We start from the raw sequence: 25,720 nt of genomic DNA, 5'->3' as shown, positions 1-25,720 counted from the left end.
AAATGATAATTGCAATTGCTGTTTTTAAGATACGCTCTTAAAAACAGCAATTAAAATTATTGTTTTAAAAAGTGGCGTAACCTGTTTCTGAGTTGAAACTTACATTGTACTAGTGTAGTAGGTATTTAATTTTAGTCTGAAATATCAGGAAAACATAATTTTTGCCTTTTTCTTTTAATCAGCCATCGCCTTCCCAGACCGCCTTTTCTGTTTCTTGTTTAGCCTCCGGTAATTACCGCACAGATTCAGAGGATGATATGTATGAGTCTCAGTTCGACCATTCCTGAGATGTGTAGTTAATTGAAACCCAACCATCAAAGAACACCGGTATCCATGAGCTAGTATTCAAATCCGTGTAAAAATAACTGACTTTACTAAGACTTGAACGCTGGAACTCTTGATTTCCAAATTAGCTGATTTGGGAAGACGCGCGTTCACCACTAGACCAACCCGGTGGGTTTTCTTAGACCGCCTGAACGCCTCCAATTTTCTGTAGGCCTTCTGCCGTCTCCCTGAAGGCCTCCAGCGCTTACAACGAGGCGTTATTGCCCACTTTGAGAACGAATGGTATAGAACCACACAACTTATATTGCTTTGTAAAGGATTTCCCTGTACATCAATGTGAAATGAATTAATACGTAGCATTATAGCTAAAATTTCTGGCAATTTTTCACGGAAAATCCTTACTTCCTTCACACATTTTTCATCCTGTTGTTAATTGAAATTATCATTTTAAAACGTAATAATATTGTTAAAACATATTATATGGTGAAGAAAATTTCCAAATTTATCAGCAATAAAATAGTAATTTAAAAAAATAAAATCTGTTCATAAACGTAATATAAGACTGTGATTTGAAGAAGTTATATTGTATACTATTATAGATTAAAACCTTGTATAAAGATTAATTTCCGTTATTATTAGGAGTGTAAAAAAGAACATATAAAATTTTGTTTTAAAATCCAATAATTTTAAAACAGAAATCAAAAGATTAAATCATTTTCAGATAACAAATCAAATAATATTAAAAAAATAATAATTATAGATTATAATATGCAGTAAATTAAAAAAGTAAATTATGGCTTAAAAATATAAAACAAATATGCAAGATACAAATTTCCCCGTGTGACTGACTATTTAATCCGGCCAACATTATCACGCCCATATGCGTACGCGCAAGCAAATTAATATCAATAAAGAATAATTAAACAATTTTACGCTTAAAAGCTGATGTAGTTTATTGTAACATCTGCGTGATTATAATGAGTAAATATTAAACACTGTTAATTAACAGTGTTAATATTTAAGCCTGCATCATAACAAGCTATTTATTAAGTAGCATAACTAACGCTCGTTTAATTAAAATAATATTAAAATTTTCGGAAAATTAAAAAAATATTATTTTTTAAATAATTACGATTCATGCATGTACGAGGCTGGGCCGATAAATATAGCACACTAGCGTGCTACAAGGAGGCAAATGGTACTATCGAGTTAGGCACGGCAGCATATGATAGCTAAAATCCCCCCTCTACAATCCTGCGATAATGCGTTGAAATCCGTTTATTAGTTTGTTTTCAGTAGCAGTTAAAAATGGAGTCGAGTACGGTCAATATGTCAACACGGTTAAAACAGTGCGCAGTGATCGAATTTTTAACAGCAGAAAATGTAAATCCTATGAAATTTTCCATCGTTTAAAAGCGGTTTATGGCAGTGAAACTGTTGTATAGTACTGTGAATAAGTGGGCATTGAAAATTCGCGAATGTGAAGCTGGTAAAGCGACAATTGAGGACGCACCTCGCAGCGGACACCAGTTTCTGTGACTTATGAGAAATATCGAAAGAAGATGGACGGTTTGCTTCAAAGTAACCGGCAAATCACCCAGGAACGCATTGCTATTCGGTTAGGCATATCTAAAGAATGAGTAGGCCATATTATCGAGCAACTGGATTACCGTAAAATCTGTGCACGATGGATACCGCGCAAACTGATGGACAAACACCAGCAGCGTCTTGTCGAATGTTGCGAAGAACTTTTACAGCGCTATCGTGCCGAAGGAAACGACTTCCTTTTCAATATTGTAACCGGGGATGAGAGTTGGGTACAACATTACGACCCGGAAAAAAAAGGCAAAGCGTGGAATACAGACATTATGAATCGCCAAACCCAAAAAATTCAAAACTCAAGCCTCGGCGAAGGAACTCCTTTTGACTGTTTTGGGACGCCAAAGACGTCTATGTCACTGAGTATCTGGAATATGGGACGACTGTGAATTCTGAACGGTATATTGAGATGTTAACACACCTCAGACGACGTGTATATCGGTTCAAAAGACCACCATGCCTATAATCTTGCAACGTGACAATGCGCAGCCTCACACATCGCACCCCACTACAGAGGCTCTCCGCAAGCTGAAATTTGAGCCTATTCCGCATCTGCCATACTCGCCGAATTTGACTCTGTGCGACTTTAACTTCTTCCTCATCTCAAGAGGGATCTCAAAAGTAATCATTACACCACTGACGATGAGGTGAAGGAAGCTGTGATCACTTGGATCCAAGAAAGACCGCCAGAATTTTTCAGTAACGGAATGCAAAAACTAGTCACTCGTTGGGAAAAGTGTATCAGTGTAAACGGAGATTACATTGAAAAATAAATACAGCACTTTGTAGCTAAGGTGGACTATTTTTATTCATTGTTCATTTCATTCCAATATTTCTTTTCATTCCCATCCTAGGCATATATGTACAAAATTTATCAGCCGAGCCTCGTATATTTGTTTGGCATTTTATAAATCTAAGTTACAGTTACCAATTTTCTTTTTATATATTAAAATTTGAAAAGTACCAACATATATATCAAATTTAGCTTTCGCTTTGGACGCGCGCGCGCGCGCGCACACACATTTAAACAACATGTGATTAATTCATAATCAACGCCCAGAAAATCTTCAAAATACTGAAGATAAATTGATCAAAATTTGTATACATTTTCTTTACGGTGTAAGTACACACTAAGAAACGAGTTTTTGAATTTTTCCGTAGCAAATAAAGATATCAACTTGATTTTTGATGTGTATAGTTTTCATGGAAATATCTAAAACCTAAATTCTAGATTATTCGAAATTCGACCTTGAAAAAGGTGAAGAAAGGTAAAAGAAATTTGAACAATGATTGAAAATTTTCCCTATTTCTGACTGTATTAAACGAGATATTCACTAGATGTAGCTTGCAAATAGTCTTCAGATAAATATCTAAAAACCATTTTTGGGTTTTTTGAATAAGGGATGACATGGTGAAATGGAGGCTCAACAATCTCAGACACTGTTACTGTATGTGCGACGCGACTGGATGCGCCTGCCTCCGGTTACTTGGCTAAAAAATCAGATGTGGACACCACTTGACTTCCTTGTATGCCTATTAAATTACATATACACATTTTTTGCTGCACTTTATTTAAACTTATTTCATTTGGAAGTGAGATACGTTTTTCCAATTCTTGAATAAAGTGGATAGTTTTACTGAAATATTAGTTTTTATTAACATCAAATATTTATACAATTATTATTAATTCAACAATCTTACATTAAATATTAGGATAGATTAAAAGTTCCTTATTACTCGTATTACTAGATCAGTATTATTCGTAAGTTGCTAATTAACAAAAGTTTCAGATTTCTGGTGTGCCGTATAAACAAAAGTTTAGTGAACTCCTGTACACTGGTTACAAATGTTAATTTCGACCTGACTGTGTAAAATATTCAGTTTTTATTATTGGATTATTTGGTGAATAATCAAAAATGAAACAAAAACAAACATACAGGAAAAAGAAATATATTTAAAAAAACAACAAGAAGATGAATATGAAGAGAAAGAAAATCGTAAGAACATGGGAAGAATAAAAAAAAAATTAAGAGAAGATGATAAATATAAAGAGAAGAAAACGTTAAGACCAAGGAAAGAATAAAAAGATTAAGAGAGGATGATGAGTATAAAGGAGAGAAAATTTGAAAACTAGAGAATGTGTACACAAATTAAGATCAGAACAATTATATCAAACCAAATAGCGATTAAATGATTGGCAACAAGAACAAAAACGAAATGATGATCAACTCCGATTTAGGGAGAATATTATCCGACAATATCAGAGGAGTAATGAACTAAAAGATAAGAATTTTTTTGCAATTTATTAAAGATCGGGCATGTATGCCCTTCAGTGTTTATGTCTTGTGAAGGTCTATTTTTCAGTCAGTCTGTAGTTAACTTTAATGTAGATAGAATTAAACAGAAATTCCAGAGTAATTATATAAAATTAAACTAGAAAATCCAAAAATAATACGATTCTAAATTATAATTTTCAATTAATATTAAATAATCAGATGTTTCACCAAATCTATTACATATACACATATTTAATGCATATTGAATTACATTTACACATTTTTAGAACTATATAAAATTTTATTTCACTAATCATTTTTTTATTTTTTTAAATTATTATTGAATTATTGTTTATTGCAATTTTTTTTATTATTATCAAGGATTAATAATTCTTAAATCAATATATTTAAATTTAAAAAAAAGTAAACAAACAAAAGGAAACGAAGTCTGATTGGAACCGATGCGTTTTCCCTTTAAGATCAAAATATTTCATTAAATAAAAATTTTAATTTTAATTTCGATTGGAATCAAAAAGGGAGGTGCACAACTAGATGTTACAACTGGGGTAAATCCAAAATTTCAACATCCTGCGGCTAATCGTTTTTGACTTATGCGAGATACATACGTACGTATGTACAAGCGTTACGCCGAAACTATTCAAAATGGATATTTCCATTGAAATATGAAGACCGAAATTTTTCGCGACACAATACTTACTTTACTTCGTACAAGGAAGTAAAAATTGTTTTTCGTAAACAAATTATTTCTAATTCCGAAAGAAAATAAATACAGTGACCTTTTTCTATAAAAATTTAAATCAGTATAAAGCACCTAAAATCCAAATTACTGTAGTTAACAAGGGAAAGCACGGGCTTCGGAACACCGATTTGAACCATATTGCGTGTGTGAATAGTAAACTGTTTACGTGTCTTCATCACAAAATACTAACACGCAATATTCAATTACACTCAAGAAAAATGGCCCTAGGAAATTCCTTAGCACTTTATATTAGTTTATATATTAATTTTGTTTCACGTCGGTCAAATAGATATGTGGTGTAAGTGAGAACGTGTCGAACCCGTAACCATACACATCGGTTGAATCCGACTTCATATACATTTTATATATATATATTTTTTTAAATTTAAATATATTGATTTATTAATAATTTACTAACCTCTAATTGAAACATTTTTTTATTTAAAATGAAAAGTACACAAAATGTTAACTTTTGATTTTTTTTTATTGTTATTATTGAATTATTATTTACTCTTAAGAATGCTTTTACAATCAGGGGTTTAATAACTATTAATAAATCAATAGATTTAAATTAAAAAAATTTTTTTTTTAATTTTATATGTATATGAAGTCGGATTCGAACCGATGTGCCTTCCTCTTGTAAGATCAAAATATTTCATTAAATAAACTTTTATTTGGCTATAACTCTGGAACCAAAGAAAATAAGTATCACTTATGATATATCGTTGAGAAGCTGTCAACGAGGGCTTATTACTGCACTTAAGAAAAAATCCAAAAGCCAAATGATTCAAAATTGAAACCCCGCTTTATTATTTAGAAGTCTGACTGTATACACATTTTTGGCCTAGTTGATTGAAATAGAAAGGGAAAGTGCACAACTAGAAATTACAACAGTCTTAAATACAAAATTTCAACATTCTGGCTAATCGTTTTTGAGTTACAGTACAGTCAATTTGTATTTTTATTTGAAAATCCTTACCTACCGATTGATGTTTTTTCCATATGTTAGGGGTGGAAGCTTAACTTCAGATTTTTAACATCCCCCCCATAGATTTTTGAAAAACTCAAGTTTTTGAAATGCGTTTTTCTCTGAATCTATGCGTTTCAGAGAAAAGTTTTACAAACAAAAAATGTAGAGGACATTCTCCTCTACAATTAATGTGTTTGAAGTTATGCCGTATAATTTGAAATTGAAATACTAGGTGGCGCTGAAGTTGTAAAAACGTGTTTCTTCGGTTTTTTCACCGGAAAATTGTTTTTCGTCTGTATTGCATTTGGAAAAATTGTTAATCTCAAAAAAATAGACAACTTTTATTTAAACAATTTTCTTGTACGACTTACCGTTTTGGAGATGTAGCTTGTGAAAATGTTACTATTAAGATTATTGGCCTGTGAATTGGGCACGTTTTCGAAACCGGTCTAGTCGCTGAAAAATGCCGATCTCCCCGGCTACAGTAACAATAGGACCGCTGCGTTGCCATTGAACCGTTATAACTATGGAATGCTAAGTCGTACAAGAAAATTGTTTGAATAAAACTTGTCTGTTTTTTTGAGATTAACAACTTTTCCAAATGTAATACAGACGAAAAACAATTTTATCCGGTGAAAAAACCGAAAAACACGTTTTTTACAACTTCAGCGCCACCTAGTATAACAATTTCAAATTATGCGGCATAACTTCAAAGTAAAAACATGGAATAAAAATAATTTAAAAATTTAAAAGAAAAATAAGAAACGAAGCACGTTCGCCATCTTGTAGTGGTTATCGGTTAGCGCTAAGAACCGGGCAAAATATATTTCTACCCGTCCTTCGTACGGGTAACCAACTATAATTACTATTTTTAAGATGGAATCCGACTATTCTGAAACCCGCATTCTTTAGATCACTTCAAAGTTTCGGGTCCTGTACTGAGCAAACTGTTGCTCTGAAGAAATTATGATACACTGATATTTTTTATAAATTGAACAGGCTTTAATTTTTGTTTATCATTATTATTCTCAAAAGTATAAATTTAATAAACACATAAGGGTTCAGGGGGGCAGAGCCCTCTGATCGGCTAAACATTCCCTGATCGCGACGGGAAACGCAATTAACCATATAACGCGGGCGAAGCTAGTATATTAGTCGATTTATATTTTTGTCGAACACTTTGAAGTTTTACAATAACAGTAGAAATTGTGAATTGTCTTATGTTTCTTAGGCAGTTTTCTATTAATGAGAGAATTGTCATTGTTATTGAACTATGCAATAAAAATCTAAATAAACGATCCTTTTTCGATTAGCATGAAACGGGTAAAATAAAATGTAAAAATATATGCTCTATTATCTGCTTAACAAAATGACAAATCTTTTCTTTGTTAAAATTTTAATTATTATTTCAAATAAATAATGTATTTTGATTCCCCCTTTTCATTGTTTTTCATTCAAAATACTATTACAAAAGAAAATACAAGTAGTTAATTGTTTTAAAACAGATGAACAGCCATTTTATTAAATATTGTTGGCCGGCCATATAGATTTTTATTAAAGGATCATGTTATAGACAAGATATGGTAATAATAACAGCACCAACCTACATATATATATATATATATTGCTGCTTGTTCGCAGACCATTCAGGATATTGAGAGATTGACAGTTGCAAATGTTTATATAATTACAATGCATTATTTTAGGAACATAAGTAAACCAAGATAAAATCAATAATAATAATAATAAGCGACAATTATAAACAACTCACAATAATAATTAGAGTAATGACAACAATAAATAAACAAATAATGATCGTATTTATCACAACCACAAAAACAGCAATAATAATAATAAATTTCAGTAATAATAATAACAATAGTAATAAATAATGAAAACCAGAATTCAGTCCCATTGACAAAAGACGTTAGCATGACCGCTAGTCTTAACACTTTTAACCACTGGTCTTGTATTAACAACAATGGTACAATAGATAAGGCAAGTATAAGGTTCTTTCACTGCAAATACCTTTGCTGTTTAGAAATAAATTACTCTAACAGTTATGAATGAAATTTAATACATTATCTCTTTCGCTTATAGCCTAACCGTAACTCACCGATCCATTTATTGTTTTCATGTACTGGAATTACTTGTAACGTCACCGTAATTGCGTCGAACCTAAACTAGAAATTTGCTCCTTCACTGACCTCCTTACAGAACACTACTGACGACTGATATCTCGCAGACTGACGTCATAATGTCTCGCTTAGACCGATTCGCAGAGTTCACATCGTAGACTTCATCTCGGAACTGATTTTTAATTGGTCTTCCCCAGATTATCTATACTGCTATCCTCTTTACCTGCCCGATCGGACCCAACACGAAGCGTGAGAATGATCGACCGCTCTCACCTTTTCCCATGAAATTCCAAACCTTGGTCCGGTAACTCTTCTCACGGAGCAACAGCTGTTTATTGGGTCAGTGGGAAATATTACAAAAGACGATTGTTAAACGGGTCTGTTACCTTTACTAAATGGGTTTCTTTTAGCCAGTTTCTGGATTCCTCCCATTATTATATTTTCTACTATTTTCTTCTTAGTAGGAATCCGTTACTCATGTCTGCTTACCGGTCTTGTTACAATATATATGAATTTAAGAACAAGTAATGTTTTGTTTATTTTCCACGATTAAATGGAATTGAAAGAACTTAATTAACAAAAAACTCTTGCGCAGTTGTGCGACCAAATTCTGGTTAATTTAATTTAGTTTTCATAGTTTAATATTACAATAATTTTTTCAAAGTTTTATTTAATATTTCTAACAACAGATACCGCAAATAAAAAAGTCAACCTTTCTACCTGCAGCATCATAACGTACCACGCTTCTAACTTGGTCTGCTTACACATTTTCGAAATTAAATTGAGCATAACTCAAGAACGATTCAACAAATTTTCATAAAATGTTCACATGCACAATTTCAGATACACTATTACAGCATAATTACATTTCAATGAACTTTATGTGGTAGTTTCAGAGATTTTCTAGCCATAAAATTTGATCCTTAAATTGAGCCTAAATCAGGAACGACTCGACCAATCTTCAACAAACTTTCACATGCACATACACAACTACAGTTACGCAGTTATATATATATATATTACGCAGTTACTACAGTTTTATATATATATATATATATATATATATATATATATATATATATATTATATATATATATATATATATATATATATAAGGAAACGGCAATTTAAATTAGTGGTATTTTCGTACATCTCATATCTTAAAACATAAAGAAAACTCATTTTCAACCACCACTCTCACCATGTGACCGAAAATTTATTACCGTACTTTTCTACGAAAAGTCGATAAAAATATTCATTTTCCCGCCCAAATATCCACTTTTTTTTTTAAAGGGGTGGAGGAACCCCATACTCTTTAAAGACTCGTTAACAGGTTCCGCAAGATGGTATTAAGTGCGTATGTGTGCTTGCGCACTACCGGCTAAACTTCCACCCCTGGCTAACCACCCCTTCTGGAAACCGTTGATGTGGCATTACTTCAGGAGGGGGATTATAACGCGCGCACACACACACACACACAATCGGACACCGCTAACATACGTGAAAACCCATACAATCAATAACACACCCGAGGAAACAAGCAACAACCAAAAACATCACACAGATACACCTCTATCAGAAAAGAAAAAAAAAACATAGAACAAAAGCAAAGGAAACACCCGCAACAATCACAAACAAAAATCACACCCACACTCCTCACACAAACACACACACGCACACCAGCAATGTACACAAAATAACACTTATCACTTACAGCCGCTATCGTTGCTCCAACATTCTGGCTTCGTTTCTTTTTTGCCAGTAAGCTTTTATTGTACTGGATATGGCTTCCTTTTGTTCTTATTTTGGTGTCTGCTTTTCATTTCAGTTTCTTCTGAAATACTTGGTTTTCATTTTTCAATCTTTTGTTACGCTTAGTTCTACCAGATCTTCTTGAACTAATTTAAACCATTTGCTCTTTCTAGAATTGAGAAAATTCAAATATTTATTTTAAGAAACTTGTTCATTCTGGAGAGATGACTGTAAAAGCTAATTATTATTTTTCTCGTTGTCTCTGAAAGTCTTTTTTTAATGGAATATTCTTTTCTAATTGTGTACTTTTTCTCTGTTAATCATCGCTTACGTTTCCGCTGGGTTTTACTACAGCGTTATAATGTTTATCTTTAGCGTTCCAAGAGAGTGATTTTTTATTATATGTCTTTAGTCGACTGGAACGCGAGTTCCATCTTTTATATTCTGGATTTGATTGCGCGCTTTTGCAGTACGTTCCAACTGATCCATTCTCCCCTAAATATTTAAAATATTCTACTTTCTAAATATTCTGACCACTAATTTCTAGACATTACGGTACGTTGTTATTGTTGCAGTTATTAAAAAAAATAAACACATGAAAAAAGTTATAATTAATTTTTGCTCACCATTTTAAAAAATTCATAGTGGTAATAGCCAGATAAATTTACTATAACAGCCTTACGCTAAACTAAAGGGTAATCAAAAAAGGACTTTTATATCTCTGTAAGCGCAAAATATTTTTAAAACCCTTATACATAGAATAACTGAGGAGTAGGATACTGTACGGTATTTGAAGGCTCAGAAACTACAATGGCTGGGACATGTAACAAGGATGAGTGATGGGGCAGTGCCCAAAGTATATTGAAAGCAAAAATATAGACTGTAATTAAAATGGATAGACAGAGACTGAATGGATGGAAATGATGTGATTGATGGATTTGAGGGCAATGTAGGAGACAGAATGGGAAGAGAGAGCCAAAGATAGAGAGAGGTGAGGAGAATAAATTATTGAGGTTGCCGAGGATCATCTCGGGCTGTAGCGCCAGAAGGTAAGGAAGAAATTATAACCTTCTTTGTTGCTGGAAATACCATAAACGGAAACTGTTTTCGTTTTTCTGTATACATTAGAACATTTTATTATTTCACAGATTGAAATAGATGACACAAAATTATTCTTTTACTTCCAAGTAGACAGTGCTACTCCATATTTTCCCATAAAAGTTCTCGATTTCCATAATATACATTTACCAGGTTGATAGTTTTATCAAGATGAACTAATTGTCCGAACACTTTGATACCCGGATTTTACGCCAATCGATTATTTTTATATGAGGGTTCATCATTATAGATATATTATCTGTTCCGTCCTTATTTTCCAATCTTATCGAATTCAAAAATCGAATGACAGCCGCAATTTCAGATTCGATTATTGGCACAACATCGATCTCGTAATGCGTGGTCTGTGTATCAATAATGATGCTATCATAGAACCAAATGTTTAAAACATGTGGTTTACTTTGGTTACTTTACAGGAACCGAAGTTAGAGCCAAAAAACGGGATTTTTGAATACATTTTGAGATTTTTTCGTTCTACTGGGCGCAATTTTCAACCGATTTTGATGAAACCTGGTAGAATGATGTAAACCTAATAAAAATATAACCCTGTTATAGCGAATCGGTTCGTGGTACAGGAGTTAGAAGTAAAAAACTGGATTTTTGGGTAAGTTTTCAAGGTTAAAACCGGAAATCTGCCCTTCTGACGCACTTACTGTGAGTCTTTTTTGTTTAAAATATGTGAACTAAATATGCTAGGCTTAAATTTATACCTCGATTGATTGTACAGGTATTGTTAATAAATTGATATAAGCGTTTAAATTTTCAAGTTTTTTTTTTAATAATTCAGTATAACATAATTATAGTAAAAATAACTACGTTAACACTAAATAAATATTTAACAAATATTCCGTAGTACTTCTCGGAATTACAAAGCACGAATTAAGCAATACGTTTTTAAAAGCAAAGCATTTATTATTCCAAACGACTGCTGCTGTTTCTGCTGGGCTGCAGTTTAACACTCTCGGAATTTATTAATTTTATAGGTAAGCATCTTTTTGTAAAATTGTTTACTCATGTTAAAAAATTACTCGATATTATACGGATATGAATTTTTTTAACGTCTACTATCCCTGAAACATGCGAAATTCATTATATTTTAATATAAAACCATGTCTTAGAAATAGTTTCTTCGCAAGTTGAAGAGTTCGGAAATTACACATATCAAAAAAAGGATGAATATAACATGTTTTCCCATGGATTTCTGCAATTATAAATGACGCTTTTCGCTTTAAATAAGTGCTTAATAAATTACGAGGGATATCTCTAAAGTAAAGACCGCTGGGAAATTTCTCTCCTTAAGGTTGGCGAACCTGTGTCGTTCATGGCCAAGCTAGTAATATACATTCTGCATTGTTGTCAGTAAGTTGTAGTACCTTTAATTACGTATGAGTTATTACGTTATAAAATGAATAGGAAAATCGATGTTGCCGCCGACTGTGTAAGACGTGGAGTCATACGTCTTTTAAACCTTCAAAACGTTAAGCCGGCTGAAATTCATAGAGAGTTGGTTTCTATGTACGGTGATAATGTAATGAACGAAAGAAACGTCCGACAATTGTGTGAAAGGTTGAAAAATAATAGAATTAATGTGCATGATGAAGAACGTTCGGGGAGGCCCTCGATAATCACCGAGGACGTGTTCAAACGCGTCGATGATGAAGTCGTAAAAGATCGTCGTTCAACGTTTTCCGACCTGGCCCTTCTTTTAATTGATATTTCAAAAGCTGTTATTGGTCGTATTGTCCATGACCATGTAGGCTTCAGAAAGGTTTGTGCACGTCATAACGGAACGTCACAAAAAAAATCCAAATGGAATCTACTTTGGAATTTCTGACGCGCTATACAAAAAAAGGGGATGAGTTCCTTAATTCAATTGTTACCGGCGATAAAACATGGATTTCGTATTACATGCCAGAGAGAAAACGGCAGTCAAATGAATGGCGTCATCCTCAATCACCAACCAGACCGACAAAGATCAAGCGACAGCCGTTTGAACGCAAATTGATGGCCATAGTATTTTGGGATCGGTTTCGCATACTGCTGATTGATTTCATGCCACATGAAACGACTAAAAATGCAGAAGGCTACTGCAAAACTCTACTAAGTTACGGCGCGCCATTCAAAATCGGCGACGTGGGCGTCTGACCGACGGCGTCGTCCTGCTGCACGATAATGCACGTCCACATGTTGTGGGTCCGACAAGACTGAGAACATCTGGATGGGAATTTAGGATCAACCACTATATAGTCCGTACTTAGCTTTTTCTAATTACCATTTGTTTGAGAAATTGAAAAAAGATTTTTGAGTTGTAAGCGATTCGCGGTTGATGATGAACTTAAAAATCCTGGTTATCAAAACTTAATCAAAGTAATAATTCTAGTGGCGTACAAACAGACCTAAAAACTAATCACAACAGGCTAAAAATAAATCAGTAATTTACAAAATAGTTTATTAAATAAATCTAATTATAATTACCCCGTGTGTAACAACATTGGCAAGATGTTCTACAGTGGTAGGAACGTAAGCTTGATCTGGTTTTGCTCTTTCATTTTTCCATTGAATGCTTAAAACAGAAATTAAAGCAAAAGTCATTATTAAAATATTATATAAAATAAAGAAATCAAATATTTCAGTATATATTTATGAGCATATTTATATATTTTACACTACAAAAGCAACACTGTTCTTTTATTATTTAGAAAGTAACGATTTATAGTAGCGGTAGTAACGGTTTATGGAATATGATAAACTACTTACTAGTTTATGATTACATTAACAATGAGTTTTCTGAAACCCTAGATCCATTTTTTTTCGGTAGTGATCTATCGTTTTGGATCAGATATTCGTTGAATCAATTTTGAAAATCAGGGAAGAAAGTAATTAAGAACACAGGAAAAGGATGGACCCCAGAAAAAGACTAATATACGTACAAAGTTTGCAAAACTGAAACGATTAAATCCTAAAGAAGTCATTTCTTTCTTTACTTGACCGCTTTATTTCTGTCGATAAATATGAAGATTAAAATTCGCTTCGTAGTAACAGTAAAAAATCACGGATGGTCTTACTTTATTCTCATTTAATAATCAGTGTTCTGTTATCATTCCATAACTAGAATTTAATTTTAAAAAAAACCTCGGAAGTTCTGCACAAGAAGATTGACTTTCGTTTTCGACGATCTTATTTCGCAGTCAGAAACGCACTGGTTTTCACAGTAAAACGCACTACATACGTTCGATTGACGAGTAGACCCTACACACAAGCATCAAGTTTCAAGTCACTAATGTGACTTGCTGCATAAAATACACCACTGCACAGTCAATATAATCTCAAATTGTGGTTATGTTGTCTGATATTGGCCTTAAATTAGGAGAAACTCAAAGACTCAACCATCTAATTCTCACATGCACAACCTCAGATGCACTACTATTTTTAGCTCCGAGACCACCGTTAGGTATTGCTTCAGAGGATAAGATGAAATTAAAATTTTGCAGTGTGTGAAAATGCCATGCCTAATCAGAATTCGAACCCGGAACCTCCGGATGAAAGACTGAGACGCTACCACTCTCGCCTCAGAAGCCGGTTTAAGATACACTATTACAGCATATCTAAATTTCATTGAAATTGATGAGGTAGGTTTGTATGTATGATATGATTGGCTGCACCTGCCACCAATTACTTTATTAAAGAATATAAAATATTACAAAATTAAATAAAACATGAGAAATGAAGTACGATCATCTCCTACAAGTGTTTGTCGGGTAACGCTAACAACCTGGCAAAATACATTTATAAGTAATATTTTTATAATGGAGACCGAACATTTTAAAACCCGCATTCTTCAGATCACACAAAGTTTCGGGTCTTGTACTGACCACATTACAATACACTGTTATTTTTTATAAATTGAACAGACTTTAATTTTTATTTATGATTATTATTATTCTCACAAGCATGAATTTAACGAAGACAGAGGGTTCCAGGTGATGGCTAGACGGAAAGAGCGAGTGAAACGAGCCCTGACCGGCTAAATGCCGCGACTGCGACGGGAAATCCAAGTAACCATGTAGCGAGGGCGAAACCGCGACGGGTCTGCTAGTATACTCGGGTATATGTATATAAAACAACATATCGTGAGTGATCCATAATCAACGCCCAGCAAAATATACCATAGATAAATTCATGAAAATTTGTATACATGTACTAGTTACGGTGTAAGTGCACACTACGAAAGGATTTTTTTAAATTCTGAACTTAAAAGGTTAAAATGAAGTAACAATGAAATTTATTATTTTTTTAATTTCTCGGTAACAAATGAAGATATCAACTTGATTTTAGGTGTGTGTAATTTTAATGTAAATATCTAAAAACCGATTTCTAGATTTTATGAAATTCAACCTTGAAAGGGACGAAGAAAAGTAAAAACATTTTGAACAATGATTACGTATTTCCCCATTTTCAACTATACTAAACAAGATATTCACTCGATTTGGGCTTGCTTTTTACTCTTCATAAAAATATCTAAAAACCATTTTCTTTTTTTTTTTGTAATTCGATTTTTTAAGGGGTGCGACTGTGTAAGGCGCCGAGGCGGCTCAACTAACACAGCCACTGCCACTGTTATTGTATGTGCGACGCCACTTACAGGCTGATTACTTGACTAAAAATCATTAAATAAAAAAAATCCGATTCAACTGACTGCAACGGAAAACGCAAGTTAACATATAGTTAAATTTTGTTAAACAAAATTTTTGCTAACAAAATATGAACGTAATCAGAGAATCATAACAATAAGCTGTAATTACCGCGTATAATATAAAAAATTATAATAATTAATATTAAAAACTTAATATGTTTCGTTAATTTTTCCGGCTTTGCCCTTGACAGATTTATCTCAAATAAGTCACAGGATTTTTAAATATTAATCATTTAATTTTAATACATTAATTTAGAGAACTACGAAAAAAGAATGTAATATTCATTATAGTTTCGGATCGATTTGACCCCTTTGATCAGATTATATTTTTACTTTAAAGATTAAAAATGTAGTATTGAAAAAGTAATTGAGAAAAATGTCAAAATTCTTACAAAAATCTGATGTGGACAACAGATGACTTCCTTGTACGCCTATGAGATATTGAAGATATACGCCTATGAAGATATTGTGCATACACACATTTTTTACTGAACTTTATTTAACTTATTTCATTTGAAAGGGAGATACGATCCTCCAATTCTTTAATAAAGTGGAAAGTTACACAATTGCTAAAATATTAGTTTTTATTAATATCAAATATTTGTACAATTATTAATTAAACAATCTTACCTGAAATATTAGGATAGAGAAAAAGACCCTTTATTACTCTTTAAATAAATATTTCTTATATCTAATACTATTTTTTTTTTTAAATTATTATGATTAGGCTTACCATATTTTTTTTGGGTCCACCCCAGGATATATTTTTTGAAATTACTTAATAGTCTTAACAGTATACTGAAACATTAAACTTTATTCAGCTTTATTTTTCACTAGACATGACTTTTTTCAGAAATGGTTTGTTTTAATTACATCATAAAATTCACAAGAAAGTTCAGAATTAATTTTGACATTTAGCAGATGTTTAAGAGTAGATACTGAAAGTCTATCCCTTTCTGCAGACCAAATGTTTCCCGTAATTGAAAAAACTCAACTGGGGCAGATGTCGCAGGCAAAGACGTCGCAAACTCAACCGTTTTAGAAATATTGTAACATGAAATATTATCAGTCTTTTGAAACGCCTTAAAAAAATTGCTTTCTACTTCTCTGCAATATTATTTTTGGTTTTGAATTACCTGATTCAACAATGAACATTCATCAAATAGGTCATCAATATTTATGGAATCTTTTATAATTTCGTTTGTGCACAACAAACTTGTGCACACTCTTCTAAATCAGACTAGGCCATTTCAGCTCGTAAATTTATCCACTGAAACTTACTAATTTCATCAAAACTGGTTCTCCACAACTCTAAGTATTGGATACTAGAATTATAAAAATTGTCTAAGCTTAATAAAATTTTTGTTTCTGAAAATCATTATTTTCTTTTACAGTGCATAGCAATTCTTTACAGAAGATGGCATAAATTTTTGGGTTTTCTTTCCTGAAGTTGACAAATTAATTCAGAATATGTTTGAAATGCTTTTGTTGCTGTGATAGAATTAGCTTCCAGTTTCAGTAATAGATTATTAAATAATTGTAGAGTACCATATAAAAATTTCAAAAACAGTTCACTTTCTAGATTTTCAAAAAAATTAAGTAATAATTTTGGGCATTTGTCACAAGATACGAAGTATGATTTTAGGCCATAAAAAATGGAAAGAATTCTTTCTATTGCAAGTAACAAACTAAGGAATCTTGTGCTGCTGTGAGATAATACTTTTTTGTAATCTGTTTCCACAAATTCACAGAACTCTTAAATTTCATTACTCTTACTGTATATATGTGAAAATATTTATAAATCTCTGTAACAATAACTTCTATGTCCAGGAGGAGAATCAAATGCTGTTTGTACTGAATTCTGTACAATGTGGGCTGAACAACCAATTCCTAAAATAGGTCTATCTAAATCACTTTGAACTTTTCTGGACACATTTTCATTCCCCTTTCTCTTCAGACCACCAAAGTTACTGTTAATGTTATCAGCAGCATAACAAATCAACTTTTCTTCAAGTCTGTATTTTTTCATACACTGAAAAAGATACTGAGTCAAAGTTTGAACAGTTTCACCTGACTCATCGAATATAAAAGTTTAACTTGAATTTTCTCCTCCAGACTGAAATATCTTACAACAATCGGAACAAGTTTTACTTCACTTCATTTGAGCTATCCATTACTACTGTTACACAATCAACACATTATCAAACATAAATGGCGAAATAACGTTAACAATAGTTGCCTCGGTTTTGGTTCTAGCAGATGAAAACTTTTGGTCATATAACTTTTTAACCAGTTTAGATATGCAGCCTAATGTTTTGAAACTGAGTTTGTGTCTAGCAGTGTGGTATGAAAATGTAGCTTCTTTAGCAGCACACTCCAGATTTCAGTTACTGTTATTTCCATCTTTAGTTTTAAAAAAATCTCTTATGTTTGCTGAAGCAGTAGCATTAACAGTATTCCTATGTTTAGCTTTTACACGTGGTCTTCAACATCACCCTTTCCTTTATATGCAACAGAAAATTCTGCAATACATAGTGTGGCAATAAACACATTCATTGTTACTGTCATTACACAATTTCAAAGATATGTATTCCTGTTGCAGGTTAACATTAAACACACATTTTCCTTTGCCAGTTGCTAAACGATGAGACAAAAAACAAATAGAGATAAAATGATCAAAAATGTGTGGACGTGTTACTTCACACATGAAAACAACATAAAAACATTGCCCCTGTTGTTTTGCCAAATGACTAAGTAAAAGGTTGTGGCGAAACGAGTAGTATATGAAAGAAAAAATTCTGCAGTATACAGTATACAATAAACACGTTCATTGTTATTGTAATTACACAATTTCAAAAATTTGTATTCCTGTTGCAGGTTAACATTAAACACACATTTTCTTTTTCCGATTGCTAAACGATGAGACAAAAAACGAATAGCGATAAAATGATCAAAAACGTGTAGGCGAGTTACTTCACACACGAAAACAACATAAACACATTGCCACTGTTGTGTTGCCGAATGACTAAGTCAGAAGTTGACCCGAGACCGGTAGCACGCCTCCGTCTAAATCAACGTCAGCGCTTGCTCCAAGGTCAGCTGAGAGATGCACGGCTGTAAGAGAACGTTTAAAAACGCGATGTCGAACATATAGGTATTTTCTTTTTCCTCTTTAGCTTCCGGTAATTACCTTTCAGATAATACATCAGAGGATGATATGTATGAGTGTAAATGAAGTGTAGTCATGTACATTCTCAGTTCGACCATTCCTAAGATGTGTGGTTAATTGAAACCCAACCACCAAAGAACACCGGTATCCACGATCTAGTATTCAAATCAATTTAACGAAAATGAACGTATAAAAAAATCCTCGCCAGTTATATAATTCTCAAACCCCGGACAGAACAAAAATGCAGGATTGTCTGGGCCAATCCCGGATGTATGGTAAGGCTTACCATAATTAGGCTAATTATGATGTAACCATCAAACCCACCGGGTTGGTCTAGTGGTAAACGCGTCTTCCAAAGTCAGCTGATTTGGAAGTAGAGAGTTCCAGCGTTCAAGTCATAGTAAAGGCAGTTACTTTTAGACAGATTTGGAAACTAGATCGTGGATACCGGTGTTCATTGGTGGTTGGTTTCAATTAACCACAAATCTCAGAAATGGCCGAAATGAGACTGTACAAGACTACACTTCATTTACACTCATATATATCATCCTCATTCATCCTCTCAACTAATACTTGATCGGTAATTCCCGGAGGCTAAACAGGAAAAAAGAATGATGTAACCAGTAACAAAATTAAAACAAAAACGAATAATCAGATGTTTCACCAAATCTGATGTGAACACCACATGACTTACTTGTACGCATTTTAAATTATATATACATTTTTTTTTTTAATGAAAAGTACATAAATTTTTTTTTATTGGATTATTATTTATTGTAAACATTTTATAATCAAACGTTAATAATTATTAATAAATTAATATATTTAAATTTAAAAAAATGAGATGAAGACTGATTCGAACCGATGTGCCTTCCCTTTACAAGATCCAAATGTTTCATTAATTAAAATTTAATTTGGCTATAACTCTGGAACCAATGAAAATAGGTACTATTGAAATTCTATCAATGAGGGCTTATTACTGCAGTTAAGAAAAAGTAAAAAATCCAGATTTTTTTGGATTTTGAGCTCTTTTTGGACACTTTTGGTTCAGCCGATTGCAATCAAAAGGGAAGATGCACAACTATATGTTACAACAGTCCTAAATCCAAAATTTCAACATCCTATGGCTAATCGTTTTTAAGTTATGTGAGATACGTACGTATGTACAGACAGACGTCACGCCGAAACTAGTCAAAATGGATTCAGGGATGGTCAAAATGGATATTTCCGTGGAAATCTGAAAACTGAAATTTTTCGCGATCACAATACTTCCTTTATTTCGTACAAGGAAGTAAAAATTGTGAGTACCAGTTCATCCTTTGATTGATTGAATGATGTTTTTATCTTAAAACTTATAATGTATTTAGAATACAAATGCTAAAAAAATAAATAATTAACATTTAATTAAAACATTGGGGCCTCATTTGATCTTCTTGCTCGATAACAAAGTCTAGTAACACTTTTAGTAATAGCCACAACTTGAAAATCAATTTAAGTATAAAAATTATAAGAAACCTTTAAATTCTTAATCGAGTCCTATATAATAATCTTTTAAAAAAGCTTCCATGTCGCCTACATACAGTTGGATTTTCAATCTTTAAAATTAAAGTCTTATTTAAGAAGAGTTAAAAAAATAGATACTGAGAAATCGGGGGCCTTGAATGCCTTCTTATCTGATGGGAGGAAAAAATCAGATCAAAGTTCGTACATGTAGCAAAATATTTGTGCCAAATTAAAGTTTTTTCGGTCAACATATTTCCAAAAAATGAGGCAAAACGCGTTTAGAAATAATTTGAATATCCCCATTCCTAATTCCCAATTGACCCTCTGCTAAGAGGGTCAAATTTGGCCCAAATTTTTTTATTGAAATTTTTTAAAATTTGTTTAGCGATTGTAATCTAAATACGAGTATAAGTTTGAAGATAAAACCGTCATACAAAGTGGTTCAACTGGAATTTATAATTAGGAATTTTAATTAAGCTTACTTTCACATACTAAATCTCAATTTTCTATGAACACAATGCAAAAAAAAAAATTCAAAATGGCAAAAAGTACTTATTACTCTTTTTTTAATTTTGTCTAAAATTTAATGCAATCAATGCCTCATATATTGACAGTTTTTATTAACTTTTGAAGAATTTATGTTGAACCAGTCCGAATAAAAATACAGGTCAACACACGTACGTATATAATCTTCCGAAAATTTCTGTAACTTTTTTGCGTTTTATGAACGAAGGAGATCTTGAAACGTCGACATTTGCGAAAACCCGAAAATTTTGTCGATCGCTATATTTTTCCCTTATAGCCACGCTTAAGGGAATTATTTAAAAATAAAAATATTAGACTATATGTATTTTCCAACATAAAATTATTAGATTAATTAATTCAAATAAATTCATCATATGACAAGATAAATTATATGGGTTTGATTCTCTTATATTTATATACGTGGTCGTGTTCGTTTATAGATATAAACCCGCGATTAAGCTTCGTCTATCACAAAAATAAAATAACTATGATTATTATAATCTAGTATAACAAAAGATTTATCAATAGCAAAAAAAAAAATTAAATAAATATATAATAAGCATTATTGAGACTGACATATTACGTATTCGTTACAGAATTGGACACCAGTCCAGTGTAAACAGGGAATAAATCAATACATAGCACTAGGGAACGAGAAAATGTGACAGCCAAAGTGATAATAGTAATAGAACTCTAGTGAAGGTTGTTGTTGCATTTGCTTTTTGGGTTGGAGAGAGGTGAAGGGAACACTAGCCTTGAATAGGCAGGTAGGGGTTGAAAAAAGAAGCATCTATTTGGAACCGACATACACAAAAGTATTCACTAAATATATTTTCAGACCGTACATTCTGTTTTATTTATAGATATACGAAATTAACTTTTAAAATATGGTATTTATTATTATTGGCGTAGACGATTGGAGTACTATTAACTGTTCAATATAAATTATAAAGAAGTCAGCAACAAAAGACCGATTTAAAATTGAACACGTTAATTGTTTACTACTACTGTTGTTTATACAAACAACTGCATTTTCATTCATAAACAGACTACTGTATATCATCAATTACGAACAGCAATCGTTGAATAAAAGAAAAATAAATTAAGCTACCGTTAATAATATTATTATTATACTAATATATACGGCTATATTTTATAGTTATACGGACTTCACAAGGAGCATTCTTCAAAAAAAAGGGAAAGCATCTTGATCAAACACGTCTATCAAAGTTATCTCTAATTTTAATCTGAAAGCATAATAATCTTCAGCAAGTATCATAAAAATTGAATACGTATCTATACGTGAAGTAAATTCAAGGGCGAGAGGGTTGTCCAGGCATTGACGAGGTTGATGAGCAACCAGGGCGGTCCCCGAACTGCGAAGAGGAAGATACTGGCTGGAGTATACGCCTCCATGGTGCTTAATGGGGTGAATATCTGAGTGCCTGCCTGGACAGAGCCCGCAACAGCAAGATTACTGAGTCAGCAGAGAAGACTTAATGTAAGGATTATCGCCGGATACAAGACCATAAGTACAGAAGCGGCGGCAGTAACAGCCGGAATGCCTCCAATAGATCTGCTGGCGAAAATGAGACATTCCATCGCAATAAGATGTGGCAGGAAAACGGCTGTTGATGCGATGTTCAGAGCCTGGAATAACAAACAGGAGGAGGCAGGAAGATGGACACAAAGGCTCATCCGCGATATGAAGAGCTGGCCGGAGAGGAAGCATGGGAACATCAGTCATGAATTCACCCAGTTCCTCTCAGGACATGGGTGCTTTCGAAACTATTTACATAGAATGAACAGGAGAAAAACAGGGACCTGCGATGACTGTGGTGAGCGGGACACCGCTGATCATGTAATATTCTCGTGTATAAGGTGGAGGGGCTTTAGGGCCGATATATTGAGCAAGATACAGTAAATGTAGATAACATCATCAGAATAATGTTAAGGGACAGGGTTTCCTGGAGTAGAATAGCGGCTGCGGTAACTACCATAATTAGATAGATCTAAGACAGCAGAAGAACGAAGAAGGCAAGCCGGAAGAAGGTAGTCAATCGGAGGCAGAATAGCCGTTGCTCTACAGAGCCGTTGTCCGTCAATGGCCCCTCGGGACGCTGCCTGGGCTATCCCAAGGTGGCAATAAGAGCGCTCGGATGATCGCGCAGGAGCTGTGTGCATACCATACGGATCAGCCCCTGCGCGAATAGAGGGGGAGATTTTTTAGTGGGTGAGAGCCCCGCACTTGCCGTCAGAGCGAGCCTGCGGTGGCTGGAAGAGCTATTTCCTCCTCCTACTGAAACCAAAAAGAAAAATCCGAGCAGGGAAAGAAAAAGAGAGAGTGGGTTCTTGAGATAATTTCATAGACAAAAATTCACTCTTAAACCGACGTACAAGCGAGCCGCTTAAAAGGTCCGGACTGAACCGGCCCAAACGCAGTTATTTGAGTATCACTTTTAACTCTGCTACTACTAGCGCCACTATTGATTATATATGTTACTACTTTCATCTGCTGTCAGTTATAAAGTGTTCATGTTTCAGTGCATTAATACAGTTTCGTTCTTTGCAGTCGTGTTTTTCTAAATGCCTTATCCTGTCGAGGAAAGGGTTGATAATGTGCATTCCGGTTCCTTTCAAGAAACGCATGAAATATCCGCGGAAAATTTCCCAATACCAGTTTTCTAGGAAAAATCAGCATACACGATTTGGTTAAAAAATGACTTACAAAGGGATCGGTTTCAAGCCCAAAACGAAATAGGCCATCTTCGAGCCAGTAGCCGATATTCAAAGCAGAGTTTCTACCAGTCCGAAAAAATCTATAAGTAAGTTATTACACACAATAAAGTTGTATAAAATACAAGTCCTGCCCCGTAAGATTCTTCATGCTTTAAATTTGAAATCGTATCTTGTAACATTTTAACATAACACAAACTGCAACGTCTTAATTATTGCCACTGGCTTCTCAAAAACAATGTGAGATGAACAAACAAACCCGATGCTGTATTTAATAGAAAAAGTAGACAAGGTTCGGTTTCATTTATCTGGCCTGTTAATTCACACAATACTGAAAATATTGGATGATTAAAAAATCTCACTGGATGTATGAGCACCACTTCACGATTTGAAAAGCAGTGTATGATGTACTGTTTTTGGTAATTGAATAGTACAACCAATATTTTTTTAACAATTGAAAAACACCTTAAGAAAAAGGAGAATCAGTGTTTATAGTCACATTTTTAGAATGAATAATAATAGATTTACGAAACAAATATTTAAATTCTTCAAAAATAGAAAAACTAAGAGCAAATAGTTCAAACGAATCCAAGAAGTCTTATGAATGAAATATTACAGATGAAATAATTGAAAACAAAACCTACGTCAGAGAAATACTAAAAGATAAAAATCACAGATTACAAAAAACGGGCGAAAATTTCAGGAAAAAGGAAAAAAGCACCACAGAAACAAATTAAGAATTCTGGATAAAACAGAAAGCAACCGAAACAAATAAAAAACAATTGATCCAATGTAACCCAAAGTGGGTGATTCGAAAAAATGTATGTTATCGTGAAAGACCGAGATTAGAAAATGCCAATATTCTCCGATGATTGTAGACACAAAATAAATATACGTTGGTGAAAGCCCGAAATATTTCCTTATATTATTATACAATCCGACCTTCGCCGGTATATGTCGACAAACACCAGAGATAAGTTCTGGTAGGGGTCAAAACGATAATCATAAATTAAAAAAAAAAATCACCTAATACCAATCTCTAGGTAAATAGATTACGAGAAACCTTCGTAAAAGAAGAAGTTTAAATTTAAGTCAAACAAAATCAACGCTCGTGTAATTAACGTTAAATAAACAAATAATACATGTTATTTTCCAAAATTGGAGGCGGTAATCAATATCACCGCATTCAGCACGCACTGGCGGTGAAAGTTGAATAAAAATAATTTTATAAAAAAACTGAATAAAGGCCAAACCATCTGACCATTTATTTGTATCGTAATCGTTCATCCATGCAGTTAACATATTTTATATATCCTGATTGGCCCTTTCAATTTATAAAATGCGGAAAATTCGATTGAATTTTTTTTATAAATGCGGTGAATTTTATTAATCGCCTCCAATGTTGGAGAATAACATATATAATTAGTATATTTAACGTTAATTAGATAAGCGTAGGTTATGTTTGGCTTAAATTTAAACTTCTTTTTTTACGAGGGTTTCTCGTAATCTATTTATCTTAGAAATTGGTATTGGATGATTTTTTTTAAATTTCTAGTTATCGTTTCGACCCTCACCAGAGCTTATCTGTGTTTAATTATAATTAAAAAACTCACAAACAATTTTTTTATGCGTTCAAGCGCTTTCGGAATAGAATTCCATAATCAGGAACTTAAAATTTATATTATGTTCTTAATAAAACTAAGACTTGGTTGTCATATGTAAAGTATGTAAAATATAACAGTGGTCGTCATGTGTTTAAAATTGGGTCGACTTAACGTCCGTCATTATGAATGTCTCCACCGTCAGGTAACGGTAGAGACATTCCTTCATGGGTTGGGAACACCCCTACATTTTTTGTTTTGGCTACATCAGTAGAGCATGTCCTGAAAGTTTCTCCTATTCTTCGTGGGACCCCCCTGTATATTACTTTGATAAATCGTTAATATGTCAAAGTGGTATTTATTAGTAAATACAAACGGTGGTTTTTTGATTTCTCGTGGACAGTAAGTCAAAAGGATTAACCATCGATCCAAACCCTTTTCTCTAATCCTGTGGACGAGATGAAATGCTGAGATTAAACTGAACCCTGGGACTAAAATTTGGACAATTATAAAACTAACATGAAATATATTTAATTTTAAGTTAATTAATTTTTTTTTTTACGTCATTCAATTTTTCATGACTCGATAAAAGAATAA

At 33.1% G+C, this 25,720-nt stretch overlaps 1 protein-coding gene across 1 annotated transcript in view; it reads right to left on the bottom strand.

Moving 5' to 3' along the window:
* Positions 1 to 25,720, bottom strand: part of LOC142329883 (monocyte to macrophage differentiation factor) — a 132,119-nt gene that overhangs the window by 89,602 nt on the left and 16,797 nt on the right. The window contains exon 2 of the mRNA XM_075374780.1: positions 13,372 to 13,459. Coding sequence (XP_075230895.1) covers positions 13,372 to 13,459 — 88 coding nt within the window. The remainder of the gene's footprint in view (positions 1 to 13,371; positions 13,460 to 25,720) is intronic.

This window comes from Lycorma delicatula, chromosome 9 (genome assembly GCF_047948215.1).
Source record: "Lycorma delicatula isolate Av1 chromosome 9, ASM4794821v1, whole genome shotgun sequence".
In the NCBI taxonomy this organism is placed as follows: domain Eukaryota; kingdom Metazoa; phylum Arthropoda; class Insecta; order Hemiptera; family Fulgoridae; genus Lycorma; species Lycorma delicatula.
The sequence above is the reverse complement of the archived record's forward strand: the minus strand, read 5'-3'. Positions and strand labels throughout refer to the sequence as shown.